General features: G+C 45.6%; 1 protein-coding gene across 6 annotated transcripts in view; it reads right to left on the reverse strand.

The window, feature by feature from the left end:
* Positions 1–2,245: 2,245 nt before the first annotated feature.
* Positions 2,246–14,876, reverse strand: part of LOC139366989 (brefeldin A-inhibited guanine nucleotide-exchange protein 1-like) — a 93,459-nt gene continuing 80,828 nt past the window's right edge. For 4 of the 6 annotated variants that reach the window (XM_071104821.1, XM_071104822.1, XM_071104819.1 and 1 more), the window contains 8 exons: positions 14,712–14,850; positions 14,341–14,413; positions 14,058–14,211; positions 13,727–13,866; positions 13,268–13,439; positions 10,290–10,428; positions 5,669–5,786; positions 2,255–5,521 (listed from right to left, as the gene is read on the reverse strand). In XM_071104821.1, the coding sequence (XP_070960922.1) occupies positions 5,309–5,521; positions 5,669–5,786; positions 10,290–10,428; positions 13,268–13,439; positions 13,727–13,866; positions 14,058–14,211; positions 14,341–14,413; positions 14,712–14,850 (1,148 nt within the window). In that variant the 3' untranslated portion in view covers positions 2,255–5,308. Of the gene's footprint in view, positions 5,522–5,668; positions 5,787–10,289; positions 10,429–13,267; positions 13,440–13,726; positions 13,867–14,057; positions 14,212–14,340; positions 14,414–14,711; positions 14,851–14,876 lie in introns of all 6 variants that reach the window. The other 2 variants (XM_071104820.1, XM_071104823.1) reach the window with 2 other exon arrangements.

Here is a 14,876-nt window from a genome sequence, read left to right on the forward strand (position 1 = left end):
TGTCCCCCTGAGGATATGCTTACTGGAAGGAATGAATAGTAATACATTATTACACTGAGGTGGATATGGGACACACACACACACACACACACACACACACACACACTAGACTGTAGCCAACTGAGGGGAGGGAGGGTCATTGGGCACCCTCTGGGTGCCTGCCAGTGCCAACATGACATAGGCCAAGCCATGGCGCCCACACAGCTGGTAGCAGTCCTGACAGAGCAGAAAGTCTGTGCCAGCTGCAGGGTGGTAGTAGCATGGCCTTGGTCCGGCTGAAGGGGGAGGGAGGAGAGCAGGCAGGGAATGTGTATCTGAGAGTCTACTGCACAATGCAGAAAACACTTTTTAATGATATTACTGAAGAATAACATGAGAAGATTGGATAAAATATAAACACAATATACCTCCAATATTGCTATGCCTTAGTATTTTAGTACGGCGTGGCATTTTTATTAGTTAAGGTTGCCTGTTAGGTGATGTAATGTAAATGTGTTACAGTGTTACGTCCCCAGACGTAAGCAGGGTCCCCGTCCCAAGGTCCAGACAGCCCTCAGCCCGGGAGAGGAGAAGGCCTGCCAGAAGGAGAGACTTTGAGGATGAGAAGGGCCTGTTGCTTCAGTTGAGTCATCATCACATAATTACAGTGCCACTTCAACAGTCCATTAATGTCCTCAATCTGAGAAGGGCCTTGGGGAAACGTGTCTGATAATACACAACAGTCCCTCTTTTTTTAGGCATTACAATGTCTTACAGGATTTCTGAAAAACAATGGCCAGTACACATTTTCTCTGTAGTCTGTACTAACTCGTTCTGCTGTACTGACAGATGTTTCCATGCTGTGGCCCAGAACATGGTGACTGCTGGTTGTCAGAGGGATGACAAGGGCCAACCGGATGCCCAGTCTCTGTTCTCTGTGACAAGCCTGTACGTGGAGGGGACCGCACGTACAGGCTTGTGATAGAATGACGAGGTTGGATGTAAGGTCTCAAAGCACCACAAACTGCAACTTATTCAATGCTGCAACTCAATATAGGCATTTTGATAGAATGTCATGAGAAATGCAAATGTAGGTATCTAAGTTAGGATTGGGCCATGAGGTGTCTGTCTGTTTGAATGACGTCTCTCTGGTCTCCAGGGGGGCTGTCAGCCGATGAAGGGGGTGACCTCTCACTGCGGTCCACCCCGTACTACCCGGTCAGGCGTGTGTCCATGGAGACTGTTGCCACAGAGCGCTGGCTACGGCCCGGCACGTCAGACACGCTGAAATTGTTTGGGGCGGGTCAGAACCGGACAGAAACCGGTTACCCACATCCTGGATGGGGAGTGGGATGGGCCCTCCACCTAACATGGAGGACCCCTTTCATCTACACATAGGATCCCATTCCCTTCACAGCTTACTACTTTTGACTAGAGGTCTATGTTTTATATGCAGTCGATCCCCAATACAAATGACAAAATTAACATGGTCTATTTCTGTGTCTGCATCCGGAGAGCAAAAAACATCCATATTTGTGTTTTTATGCAGAAAAACATCTGAATGTTGCTTATTAAGCATGTGTGAATTGTTTAATCAGCCACCAGGGCAGATGTCAAATGGAGATGAGGTAGTAGCAGAGATATTTCAGTCTCTGTGTACAACAGCTCCATGTAGGGAGTAGGAGCAGGGCAGCGTCAGAGAGCGGGGAAAATCTAAATTGTAGACTTCTTGCGTCCTCTCTGTTTGCCTCCTTCAAAAGAGAAGGTTCGAGGGGCGGGACCTCTGGCTTTCTCATCCAATGGGTTTTGAGAAGGAGACAGGATGTGAGGAGTGTGTAATTGAGATGGTCCAAGTATGCTTGGATAAGTGTGCAGCTAGTACACAGTGAAGAATTACTGTCCCTGAGCTGCATCACTCTCACTGCTGTGTGATATGGCTACAGCTGCAGGACTACGGTATGGAAGAAGTATAGGCTCTGGTCTGCTGATGGAAGTAACTATGGTAACCTTTTGACTGGTTTGGTCTGCTGGTGTAAGCAACTATGGTAACCTTTTGAATGTACTTTTGCAGAATTAATATGTATTTAAAACATGTATCTGGTGTTGAAATGTTTGTATGTAGCAAGAAAATGTGTGTTAATATACAGTATAGAAAGATTTGGGGTAAAAAATAAATAATGTTTTTATAATCTTGTCTTTGTCCAGACTGGTCCTTGGTACTCAATCCTTTCCTCTTAAGACAGACTCATATTGTCCAATCAAATGGTCAAACAAATCAAGTTCAAAAACTTTATTGACCTATAACCTGATTAGAATGTCGGATGATGACCAGTTGTGTACAGGAAGTTGTACAGAAGTCTTTTTTCAACATAGAAAACTTTACATTTCTGTACCATATACATTTTGTTTTCTACATCCGTGAGCAAGGAATACATCCAATCCACACACCATCCAGAAGTCTTCTTTTAAAGCACAGCTAACATTCTTCATTTACCCTTTACATACAGCATGTCCCCAAACCAAAGAAAATGAAATATATTATGAATTTATTCTAATTTGTACACACTGAAAACTAACTTCAAACAAACATACCTGTGACTCAGAAGCAGCTCACATCAGGGGCCTATTCAGAAGCATTGCAGATAGAGCAGATCGTTACTTCCACTACATGGAAGAAAATCATATCTACACAATACATTTCTAGCTGAGCGTTGTGTAAAGCTGCAAACTCCTGAACAGGCCCATAGTTGCTCTTTTTCCTCCCAGTTTTAGGAAGAGCCCAGTTATCGACTATCAGTTAAAAAGCCTCAGAACATATCAATTGAATATTTTAACCCTTCGCGTTCTGTCATGTCGCCATTCAATTACAAATCTCATATAGGACAATCTGCAGGAGGTTGTCCAGTAAATAAATTATCACAAAAGTCAAAATCTCCAGTGTATTCAATAATGAGATCAGGGCCTAGATTCAATCAGATCAGCATTAACCCGGCAATAGCAGACACCCGCATAGCAGATGTTTGGTGGTGTCTGAGGTGGAACTGCGTTGGAGCCCTCAAATCGGTGAGCAGCTGCTCTTACGATCATTGCCACGCCCCACTCGCGTTAGTTAACAACGAGAAAGTGTACGCTAGATAGAAATCATCAAACTAAATCATGAGGATTTCTATCAGCCTAATGGAGGTGTAGATCACATCTCACGTTCCAACTTGTAAACAAGGCTGCATGGCATTTGGGATTTGTGTTAACGCGACTCCATGCAGCCATTGGCAATGTCCGCATTAGATATAATGCCAGGAGTCACTTATGCAGTTCCACCTCCGGCACCGTCGATACAACCGCTATGCGGATGTCAGCTAAAACGGATCTGATTGAATCGAGCCCCAAGTGCAGCAAAATCCTGTGAAAAAAAATAAACAAAACACAGAAATAAAATCTAGTGTTATCAGATAATATTACAAAGCGGCTTTTCTGTACTTGGTTTTTTCATCCACGAGGTGATTGCCGCTAACGTTAGCCATCAGCGGTGCAGCCAGGAAAATATCAGAATTATCATTGAGTAACAAATGTCACATTTCATATCACTGAATATTCGTCAATTGCATTGCATGATGTACGTGTAGCCATTTCATTCTCTAGAATCGCTTTTAAGGATACAGTAATGTCAAGAAGCAAACCCGTTTTAAATATATTTTGACTCTGAGTGATAGTTATTCTGCAGTCGTTAGAGAATCAGATCTTCATGTACAAGGCCAAGCCATTCATCCATGATATGAGGGGCTTCAGGTATAAGTAGCCCATAGGATCTAGGATCAGTTTGACCTCCCAATATTATAACCTTAACCATAAGGGGGAATGCAAAAACTGGCCTTAGATCAGTGTCTAGGGGCAACTTCAACCTCCTCTGACACACTACATGGCCAAAAGTATGTGCATTCGACTATTTCAGCCACAGCTGTTGCTGACAGGTGTATAAAATCAAGCACGCAGCCATGCAATCTCCACAAACAAACATTGGTAGTAGAATGGCCTTACTGAAGAGCTCAGTGACTTTCAACGTGGCACCATCATAGGATGACACCTTTCCAACAAGTCAGTTCGTCAAATTTCTGCCCTGCTAGAGCTGCCCCGGTCAACTGTAAGTGCTGTTAATGTAAAGTGGAAACCTCTAGAAGCAACAACGGATCAGCCGCGAAGTGGTAGGCCACACAAGCTCACAGAACAGGACCGCCGAGTGCTGAAGCGCGCAGAGCATTAAATCGTGTTGCAACACTACCAAGTTCCAAACTGCCTTTGGAAGCAACTTCAGCACAAGAACTGTTCATCGGGAGCTTCATGAAATACCTAAGATCACCATGAGCAATGCCAAGTATCAGCTGGAATGGTGTAAAGCTCATCTCCATTGGACTCTGGAGCAGTGGAAACGTGTTCTCTGGAGTGACGAATTACCCTTCATCATCTTGCAGTCCGAAGGAGGAATCTGGGTTTGGTGGATGCCAGGAGAACGCTACCTGTCCCAGAGCAGTGCAGACTGAAAAGTTTGGTGGAGGAGGAATAATGGTCTGGGGCTTTTTCATGGTTCGGGCCCCTTAGTTCCAGTGAAGGGAAAATCTTAACGTTACAGTGTACAATGACATTCTAGATGATTCTGTGGCAACAGTTTGGGGAAGGCCCTTTCCTGTTAAGGCATGACAATGCCCCTGTGCACAAAGTGAGGTCCATACAGAAATGGTTTGTCGAGATCGTTGTGGAAGAACTTGACTGGCATGCACAGAGCCCTGACCTCAACCCCATCAAACACCTTAAGGATGAATTGGAATGCTGACTGCGAGTCAGGCCTAGTCACCCAATATCAGTGCCCAACCTCACCAATGCTCTTGTGGCTGAATGGAAGCAAGTCTCCACAACAATGTTCCAAAATCTAGTGGAAAGTATTCCCAGAAGAGTGGAGGCTGTTATAGCAGCAAAGGGGGGGACCAACTCGATATAAATGCCCATGATTTTGGAATGACATGTTAGGCGAGCACTTGTCCACATACTTTTAGCCATGTAGTGTGTATGGGAGTTGGCATTTTCTGTCACATGACAGTCAGGTTCACAGTAGAGACACCTTGGAGTTTCCTGTACCGTTAGTTGTGGATTCTGGGTAACTGCCAAATCCAGAAGGGTGAAGTCTGGTCAGATGCACCCTTCATAGTACCCTAGGGGATGGGAGACCATAGTCCTAAAGGGTTGGTAGACAAACCCAAGGCAAGAGGGGAGGAGGACTTCCAGAACTCCAGGCTTCCCTAGTCAGAGGTCTCGCAGCCAGCCCGCTACACGTGCCCCATCACTGGGCTTCCTCTCCAGCCACCTCCCCCCTCTCCACCTCAACTTCCAGCTCTGGTTCTGGTTCTGCAGGTGGTCCAGGCAGCTGGGCGATCTGGAACACGATGCCGATGCGTAGGTAGAACTTCCGTAGCACGGCCCGCAGTTCTGGGATTAGATCAACCTGCATGATCTCACACAGCAGAGGGTAGTACCTGGACGCATGGGCCTTGAACTGTGGAAAGAGAGAGAGACATAAAACATCTCCCTACAGATGAATCCCCATTCAAAGACAAGGTTAGGTCTTCTTGAACATATCGCTGACAATGACTTGACCAAATCAGTGGCCTGTCTGAATGTTGTTAATGGTTGACATCCTTACCCTGTTGTCACTGATCTTCAGGACCTTGGTGAGGAAGAGGAGCAGCAGGTTGGTCCAGGCTTCTCTGTGGCTCTCTGATGTTAGAGTCAGGAAGTAGGCTACTGCCTCACTGCACACACTAGAGGGAAAGATCTTGATAGACTCATTGAGCTTATGAAAACTGTTCAGCGACACAGAATTAAGATGCGATTCACAAATGATTTAGCAGCAAGACTAAATTCACAGCCAACATGAAATTATTTGACTCCACACCAGCTACAAGGAGAGGAGCAGCTGTGACCTCTGACCTCTAACCCTCACCCTTTCCTCAAACAGAACCTCCATCTCTCCCTCCCGTCCCATCATCTCCTCCCTTCTTCACAGCCCCCTTACAATCCATGAGCTAATCACCTCCGAAATCTGCTTAGCCCTCGTAAGCACCTTGCTGGGAATCAACTCTGCATGTCGGCTGTCCTCTCTCCTCTACAATGCCATGCTATACTAGTGTGGTGTGTGTGCTGGCCTCCCTCCTCTACCATGCCATGCTATACTAGTGTGGTGTGTGTGCTGTCCTCTCTCCTCTACCATGCCATGCTATACTAGTGTGGTGTGTGTGTGCTGTCCTCTCTCCTCTACAATGCCATGCTATACTAGTGTGGTGTGTGTGCTGTCCTCTCTCCTCTACCATGCCATGCTATACTAGTGTGGTGTGTGTGCTGTCCTCTCTCCTCTACCATGCCATGCTATACTAGTGTGGTGTGTGTGCTGTCCTCTCTCCTCTACCGTGCCATGCTATACTAGTGTGGTGTGTGTGCTGTCCTCTCTCCTCTCCTCTACCATGCCATGCTATACTAGTGTGGTGTGTGTGCTGTCCTCTCTCCTCTACCGTGCCATGCTATACTAGTGTGGTGTGTGTGCTGTCCTCTCTCCTCTACCGTGCCATGCTATACTAGTGTGGTGTGTGTGCTGTCCTCTCTCCTCTACCGTGCCATGCTATACTAGTGTGGTGTGTGTGCTGTCCTCTCTCCTCTACCGTGCCATGCTATACTAGTGTGGTGTGTGCTGTCCTCTCTCCTCTACCATGCCATGCTATACTAGTGTGGTGTGTGTGCTGTCCTCTCTCCTCTACCGTGCCATGCTATACTAGTGTGGTGTGTGTGCTGTCCTCTCTCCTCTACCGTGCCATGCTATACTAGTGTGGTGTGTGCTGTCCTCTCTCCTCTACCATGCCATGCTATACTAGTGTGGTGTGTGTGCTGTCCTCTCTCCTCTACCATGCTATACTAGTGTGGTGTGTGTGTGTTGTCCTCTCTCCTCTACCATGCCATGCTATACTAGTGTGGTGTGTGCGCACGCATGTTTGTGATAGTCCAGTCCGTGAGCTCTCACTCTCTCTCTCTTACACATGAACGGACATATCAGACTGACAACCTAAGAGTTTCCTGCTAATACAGATACTGGCTTCAATACAAAGACGAGACGATAGCTACTATGTGATACTGCAATAGAAAGACAAAGCGATGACAACTGACTGAGTAATAACAGCAACACAGAGTCTGTGGATGTACAGACCTACTATACCCAGTATCCAGTGTAGTTGTTTCAGATATGTCACATTTAGACGAGTGCTCTGAATGACTGGAGAGAGTGAGAGTCATCGACGGAAGATACAACGACATCAACACAATCTGAATCAATCATTCTCTCTCAGGACCAATTTCTTTTGATTCCCCTCCTGCTGTGGCGGATATTGATGTTTTGCCTCGGCTACTGGGACTTCTCTATTCCCTAGATGATGTAAACAGAAGCGTGAATGTCTCAGTCTCTCAGACAGCTGCGGTCAGGGTCAGGACAGAGCACAGCTGTCGAGATGTCTCCCCCTCCCCCCAGTCAATCCTGTTTCCCCTGTGATTACATGGACTGATCAATGCCCTCCCTCTCCCAACAGCCCTTCATAAATAGCAGGCGTCTGACATGGCCTTGATTCCCCCTCTTCATGAAAAATAATGAAAGTTGTTAATGCTGTTAGATGGTGTAGATAGCTGCCTGCCTGGTTCTTAGTAATACTCCAGACATTCAATTTGTAAGATTTAAATAAAAGTCATCATGTTTGCCGGAGTTCTACCCACGATAAAGCAGCAAATTAGTTATTAAATATTTATGTAAATTAAAGCACATTCTGGGCATACTTCAGACATGTGAAAATAATGCCCCCCATATGACTGCCATTACACACAGCCTAATGAAGGAGGTTTACGAATGCGGTGAGAGGATGATTAGAGATGGTGGAGGAACGGCGAAAGGTTCATTAATGAGAGGATGATTAGGGATGGTGGAGAAACAGTGAAAGGCTCGTTAGTGAGAGGATGATTAGGGATGGTGTAGGAACGGTGAAAGGCTCGTTAGTGAGAGGATGATTAGGGATGGTGGATGAATGGTGAAAGGCTTGTTAGTGAGAGGATGATTAGGGATGGTGGAGGAATGGTGAAAGGCACGTTAGTGAGAGGATGATTATGGATGGTGGAGGAACAGTGAAAGGCTCGTTAGTGAGAGGATGATTAGGGATGGTGGATGAATGGTGAAAGGCTCGTTAGTGAGAGGATGATTAGGGATGGTGGAGGAATGGTGAAAGGCTCGTTAGTGAGAGGATGGTGTAGGAACGGTGAAAGGCTCGTTAGTGAGAGGATGATTAGGGATGGTGTAGGAACGGTGAAAGGCTCGTTAGTGAGAGGATGATTAGGGATGGTGGAGAAACAGTGAAAGGCTCGTTAGTGAGAGGATGATTAGGGATGGTGTAGGAACGGTGAAAGGCTCGTTAGTGAGAGGATGATTAGGGATGGTGGATGAATGGTGAAAGGCTCGTTAGTGAGAGGATGATTAGGGATGGTGGAGGAATGGTGAAAGGCACGTTAGTGAGAGGATGATTATGGATGGTGGAGGAACGGTGAAAGGCTCGTTAGTGAGAGGATGATTAGGGATGGTGGATGAATGGTGAAAGGCTCGTTAGTGAGAGGATGATTAGGGATGGTGGAGGAATGGTGAAAGGCACATTAGTGAGAGGATGATTAGGGATGGTGGAGGAACGGTGAAAGGCTCGTTAGTGAGAGGATGATTAGGGATGGTGGATGAATGGTGAAAGGCTCGTTAGTGAGAGGATGATTAGGGATGGTGGAGGAATGGTGAAAGGCACGTTAGTGAGAGGATGATTAGGGATGGTGGAGGAACAGTGAAAGGCTCGTTAGTGAGAGGATGATTAGGGATGGTGGATGAATGGTGAAAGGCTCGTTAGTGAGAGGATGATTAGGGATGGTGGAGGAATGGTGAAAGGCTCGTTAGTGAGAGGATGATTAGGGATGGTGTAGGAACGGTGAAAGGCTCGTTAGTGAGAGGATGATTAGGGATGGTGTAGGAACGGTGAAAGGCTCGTTAGTGAGAGGATGATTAGGGATGGTGGAGGAACGGTGAAAGGCTCATTAATGAGAGGATGATTAGGGATGGTGGAGGAATGGTGAAAGGCTCGTTAGTGAGAGGATGATTAGGGATGGTGGAGGAATGGTGAAAGGCACATTAGTGAGAGGATAATTAGGGATGGTGGAGGAACGGTGAAAGGCTCGTTAGTGAGAGGATGATTAGGGATGGTCGAGGAATGGTGAAAGGCTCATTAGTGACTGGATGATTAGGGATGGTGGAGGAATGGTGAAAGGCACATTAGTGAGAGGATGATTAGGGATGGTGGAGGAACGGCGAAATGCTCATTAATGAGAGGATGATTAGGGATGGTCGAGGAACGGTGAAAGGCTCGTTAGTAGGGGGAAAAGGAGCAGAACAACAACGGGAAGCAGTAGAACAGAGCTGCACAGCCTCCCGAGTGGTGCAGTGATCTAAGGCACTGCATCGCAGTGCTAGCAGTGCCACTAGAGATCCTGGTTCGAGTCCAGGCTCTGTCAGAGCCGGCCACGACCGGAAGACCCAAGGGGGCGGCACACAATTGGCCAACGTCGTCCGGGTTAGGGGAGGGTTTGGCCGGCAGGGATGTTCTTGTCCCATCACGCTCTAGCGACTCCTGTGGCGGGCCAGACGTATGCACGCTGACACGGTTGCCAGGTGTACAGCGTTTCCTCCGACACATTGGTGCGGCTGGGTTAAGCGGGCATTGTGTCAAGAAGCAATGCGGCTTGGCTGGGTTGTCTTTCGGAGGACGCACGGCTCTCGACCTTGCAGCGATGAGACAAGACTGTAACTACCAATTGGATACCACAAAATTGGGGAGAAAAAGGGGTAAAAGTTTTAAAAATGTAAATAACAGAGCTGCACATGATCATTAAGGAGATCATGTTACTCTGCTCACTTAAAGAATGTTGTTTTCAGTGAAATTAAGTGTAATCTGAAACTCTAATGACTTTCTATTCCCAGGTTGAGACAAAGGGACACAAAGCCAGGTGGAGATTAGCTGGAGATATCAGTGTTTGGTGTGAGTTAGGAGTTATTGAGGTTTACACTGGTAGTAGTCATACTAGCTATTCAAAGCAGCAGTGAAGCAATTCCTGAGTTACCTTCAGTAAATCTGGTATATGGCCAAGTGTATTGTTTGACAGCCTCCATACAGTGATATAGTAGTGGGGGCGTGGCGGTCCTTCCTTACTTAAGCAGCTGTCTCTGGACTTCCTCCCAGGCGGTCTGACGGCTGTCATCAGTGTACATCCGGAACAGGATCCTTAGGCCACACGCCAGACTGCTGGTCTCCTGCTTCAGCAGATTGGGCTTTGACTTCCCTTTAAAACCTGGAACAGACAGACCGAGAGAGAACGGTTGCTGTCTGTTACAGCCATTGAGGCCCGTCAACACTAGGGACGATAAACAGGGCATTGTTCCAATTGTTCAGAGAGTTGCATTTGGCTCCAGGACAGATATACCGTGCTTCCTGAGGAATCTTAAGATTCAAAAAATCACTCTCCTACTTCATGTAATTCTTGGGAGTTTCCTTGAGTGGTGCACTGCAGGGCCACGTAAAGACTATTCTCAGGTACACTGTACAGTGCATTCAGAAAGAATTCAAACCCCTTTACTTTTTCCACATGGTGATGTTTTTTTTTATTCCTTCATCAATCTACACACAATACCCCATAATAACAAAGTGAAAACAGGTTTTTAGAAATCTTGGCACATTTATTACAAATAAAAAACAGAAGTACCGTATTCACATAAATATTCAGACCCTTTTCTATGAGACTCAAAATTGATCTCAGGTGCATCCTGGGCCAAAAGGCCCTTAACTTCTTTGGGCATTTTCACTTTTGGATGAATAACGCGCCCAGAGTAAACTGCCTCCTACTCAGTCCCAGATGCTAATATATGCATATTATTATTAGTATTGGATAGAAAACACTCTGAAGTTTCTAAAACTGTTTGAATGATGTATGCGAGTATAACAGAACTCATAAGGCATGCAAAAACCGGATAAAAAATCCAAACAGAAAGTGGGAAATCTGAGGTGTGTAGTTTTTGAACTCAGCCCCTATCAAATACACAGTGAGATATGGGTCATCTTTCACTTCCTATGGCTTCCACTACATGTCAACAGTCTTTAGAACATTGTTTCAGGCTTCTACTGTGAAGGGGGGCCGAATGAGAGCTGATTGAGTCAGAGGTATGGCAGCAGCCTCGATCTCGGTCATGCGCGTTCACATGAGAGGTATCTCCGGTTCCTTTGCTTTTCTACAGACAATGGAATTCTCCGGTTGGAACATTATTGAACATTTATGATAAAAACATCCTAAAGATTGATTCTATACTTAGTTTGACAAGTTTCTACGACCTGTAATATAACTTTTTTAACTTTTCGTCCGAAGTTCGGCTGGACCTGAACTCGCGTTTGGATTTGTTTACCAAACGCCCTAACAAAATAAGCTATTTGGACATAAATGATGGACATTATCGAGCAAATCAAACATTTATTGTGGAACTGAGATTCCTGGGAGTACATTCTGATGAAGATCATCAAAGGTAAGTGAATATTTAGAATGATATTTCTGACTAATGTTGACTGCGCAAAATGGCCGATATTTCCTTTGGCTGGTTTGGGCTCTGAGCGCCGTACTCAGATTATGCTTCTTCCGTAAAGTTTTTTTGAAATCTGACACATTGGTTGCATTAAGGAGAAGTGTATCTAAAGTTTCATGCATAACACTTGCATAATTTTCATCAACATTTATAATGAGTATTTCTGTGAATTGATGTGGCTCTCTGCAAAATCACAGCATGTTTTTGAACTACTGAACATAACACACCAATGTAAAATGAGATTTTGGGATATAAACATGCACTATCAAACAAAACATACATGTATTGTGTAACACGAAGTCCTATGAGTGTCATCTGATGAAGATCATCAAAGGTTAGTGATTCATTTTATCTCTATTTGTGCTTTTTGTGACTCCTCTCTTTGGCTCGAAAAATGGCTGGGTTTTTCTGTGACTTGGTGGTGACCTAACATAATCGTTTGTGGAGCTTTTGCTGTAAAGCATTTTTTAAATCAGACACTGTGGCTGGATTAACGACAATTGTATCTTTAAAATGGTGCCTAATACTTGTATGTTTGAGAAATTAGATTTATGAGATTTCTGTTGATTTGTATTTGGCGCCCTGCAATTTCATTGGCTGTTGGCGAGGGGTTCCACAAGCGGAACGGGGTTCTGCTAGCGGAACCCAAGTCCTAGACTGGTTAAAGAACTCAGATCATGAGAAACAAGATTCTCTGGTTTGATGAAACCAAGATTGAATTTTTTGGCCTGAATGCCAAGCGTCACGTCTGGAGGAAACCTCGCACCATCCCTACGGTGAAGAATGGTGGTGGCAGCATCATGCTGTGGGGATGTTTTTCAGCGGCAGGAACTGGGTGATTAGTCAGGATCTAGGGAAAGATGAATGGAGCGAAGTACAGAAAGATTATTGATGAAAACCTGCTCCAGAGCGTTCAGGACCTCAGACTAGGGTGAAGGTTCACATTCCAACAAGACAACGACCCCAAGCACAAAGCCAAGAAAACAAATGAGTTGCTTCAGGACAAGTATCTGAATGTCCTTGAGTGGGCTGGCTAGAGCCCGGACTTGAACCCGATCGAAGATCTCTGGAGAGACCTGAAAATAGCTGTGCAGCGATGCTCTCCATCCAATCTGACAGTGTTTGAGAGGATATACAGCAATGAATGGGAGAAACTCCAGAAATACAGGTGAGCCAAGCTTATAGAATCATACCCAAGAAGACTCGAGGCTGTAATCGCTGCCAAAGATGCTTCAACAAAGTACTGAGTAAAGAGTCTGAATACTTATGTAAATGTGATATTTCAGTTTATTTTATTTTTTATACATTTGCAAACATGTCTAATAACCTGTTTTTGCTTTGTCATTATGGGGTATTGTGTGTATATTGATGAAGAAAAAAATGATTTAATCAATTTTAGAATAAGGCTGAAACATAACAAAATGTGGAAAAGTAAAGGGGTCTGAATACTTTCCGAATGCACTGCATGTTCACTGCATGTTCACTGCATGTGCTCTGCATGTTCACTGCATGTTCACTGCATGCTCACTGCATGTGCTCTGGTGCAGGGCAGTGACCCACCTGCCTTCCATAGAGTGGTCCTCTGCTCGTTGCTAGAGTTGAAGGCCTTGGCAAAGCGGTGGGACTCCAACAGGCAGTCCAGCAACTTAAACAGCTGTTCTGAGGTCAGGTAGCGGTACATTCCTTGGTCCTGAGTCTCGACACGGACGTCTGCCGCGTCCAGAGCATCTCTCTGGACAGGACAAACACAAGCTTCAGAGAACTTTCCCAGAACATTCACACAACCAAACACAAACAGAGCCTTCACATATCACTGCTATGTATGACAAATACTTCCCTCCTTCCCTGACATTCACTAGAAGAACATACAGTATAGACATTTCACATTTTCAAGGATCAGGACAGTCCATACATCCAAGCTTTTGAACACACATTTTTTGCAAGGAATGTGTCCTTCCACCAAGTCCCGAAACAGTGATACCTCTCATCCTCCACGTAGGGGTGGGAGTGAGACGTTACCTGCGCAGCAGCCAGGTTCTCAGCATCCTCCTTCCTGCTGGTTGCAGGGAAGAAGACCATGTTGTCTATGGTCTGGATCAGCTCCAACTGCACTACACACTTAATGAGCAAGCCTGAGAATAACCTCTGCTCCTGGATCTCTGTGGAACACACACACACACACACACACACACACACACACACACACACACACACACACACACACACACACACACACACACACACACACACACACACACACACACACACACACACACACACACACACACACACACACGATGAGCATAGGGTTGAAAAACACTCCAGTGGTAGGTGAAAAAGAGACACTAACTTGTTGGAGTCCGGGTTCTGGGGCTGTCCTCACACATGCTTGCGCTGTACTGACTCTGCCGCCGGGTCTCCATGGCAATCCTCTCCGCACTGTTGATGGAATGCTGGTCCTCGGAACGGGACTGGATGTCCACTGACTTCTGGGAAATTGAATCCTGAGGGCACATGGGGAGAAGTTATTTTGTCTGTATTGTACTGGGTCATGTTGTTGTACAGTCTAATCTGGCATAAGAGATAGACCAGCTACAGACTTAATGAAACCTACAGCTCAGTTTGAAACATACCAGCTGTTTGTCTGATACATCCTGTGGTGTCATGGGATCTCCCTCTGCTCCTGCTAGTCTCCATGTCAACAGTCTGAGAGGGCAGAGAGGAACAATACGGGACAGGACAGTGTTACTCTACTTATACAGTGTCATATTGCAGTACCATACACACAGACAGTCAGGTATCCCACTCTATCAAGTAAACAACGACAAAAGCCAGTAAAAGATCATGTCCATTTAATACCTCCCCTCCATTCCTAGAGGACTTTATACGACTGTCTCAGTGTGCTCCATGTTTACATCACTAAGTTCAGCAATAACAAATCATCACAGACAATATTCCCAGCTGAATCTCAGCGATATGAATAAAGTCTGCATCAGCAGCTTACGCGTGTGGGATGGTGGTCTTGAAGATGTCCAGCATGCAGTTACAGGTCTTGTCCCAGGTCTCCGGAGTAAACTTCTCTCCATTCAGGATGACCACGTTCTCCAGACAGTTGGTGCCTGACCGAGCCAACTGCTCATTATCTAGGCCGAGAGAGAGAGAGGAGAAA

The sequence above is a fragment of the Oncorhynchus clarkii genome, chromosome 15 (assembly GCF_045791955.1).
Source record: "Oncorhynchus clarkii lewisi isolate Uvic-CL-2024 chromosome 15, UVic_Ocla_1.0, whole genome shotgun sequence".
In the NCBI taxonomy this organism is placed as follows: Eukaryota; Metazoa; Chordata; class Actinopteri; order Salmoniformes; family Salmonidae; genus Oncorhynchus; species Oncorhynchus clarkii.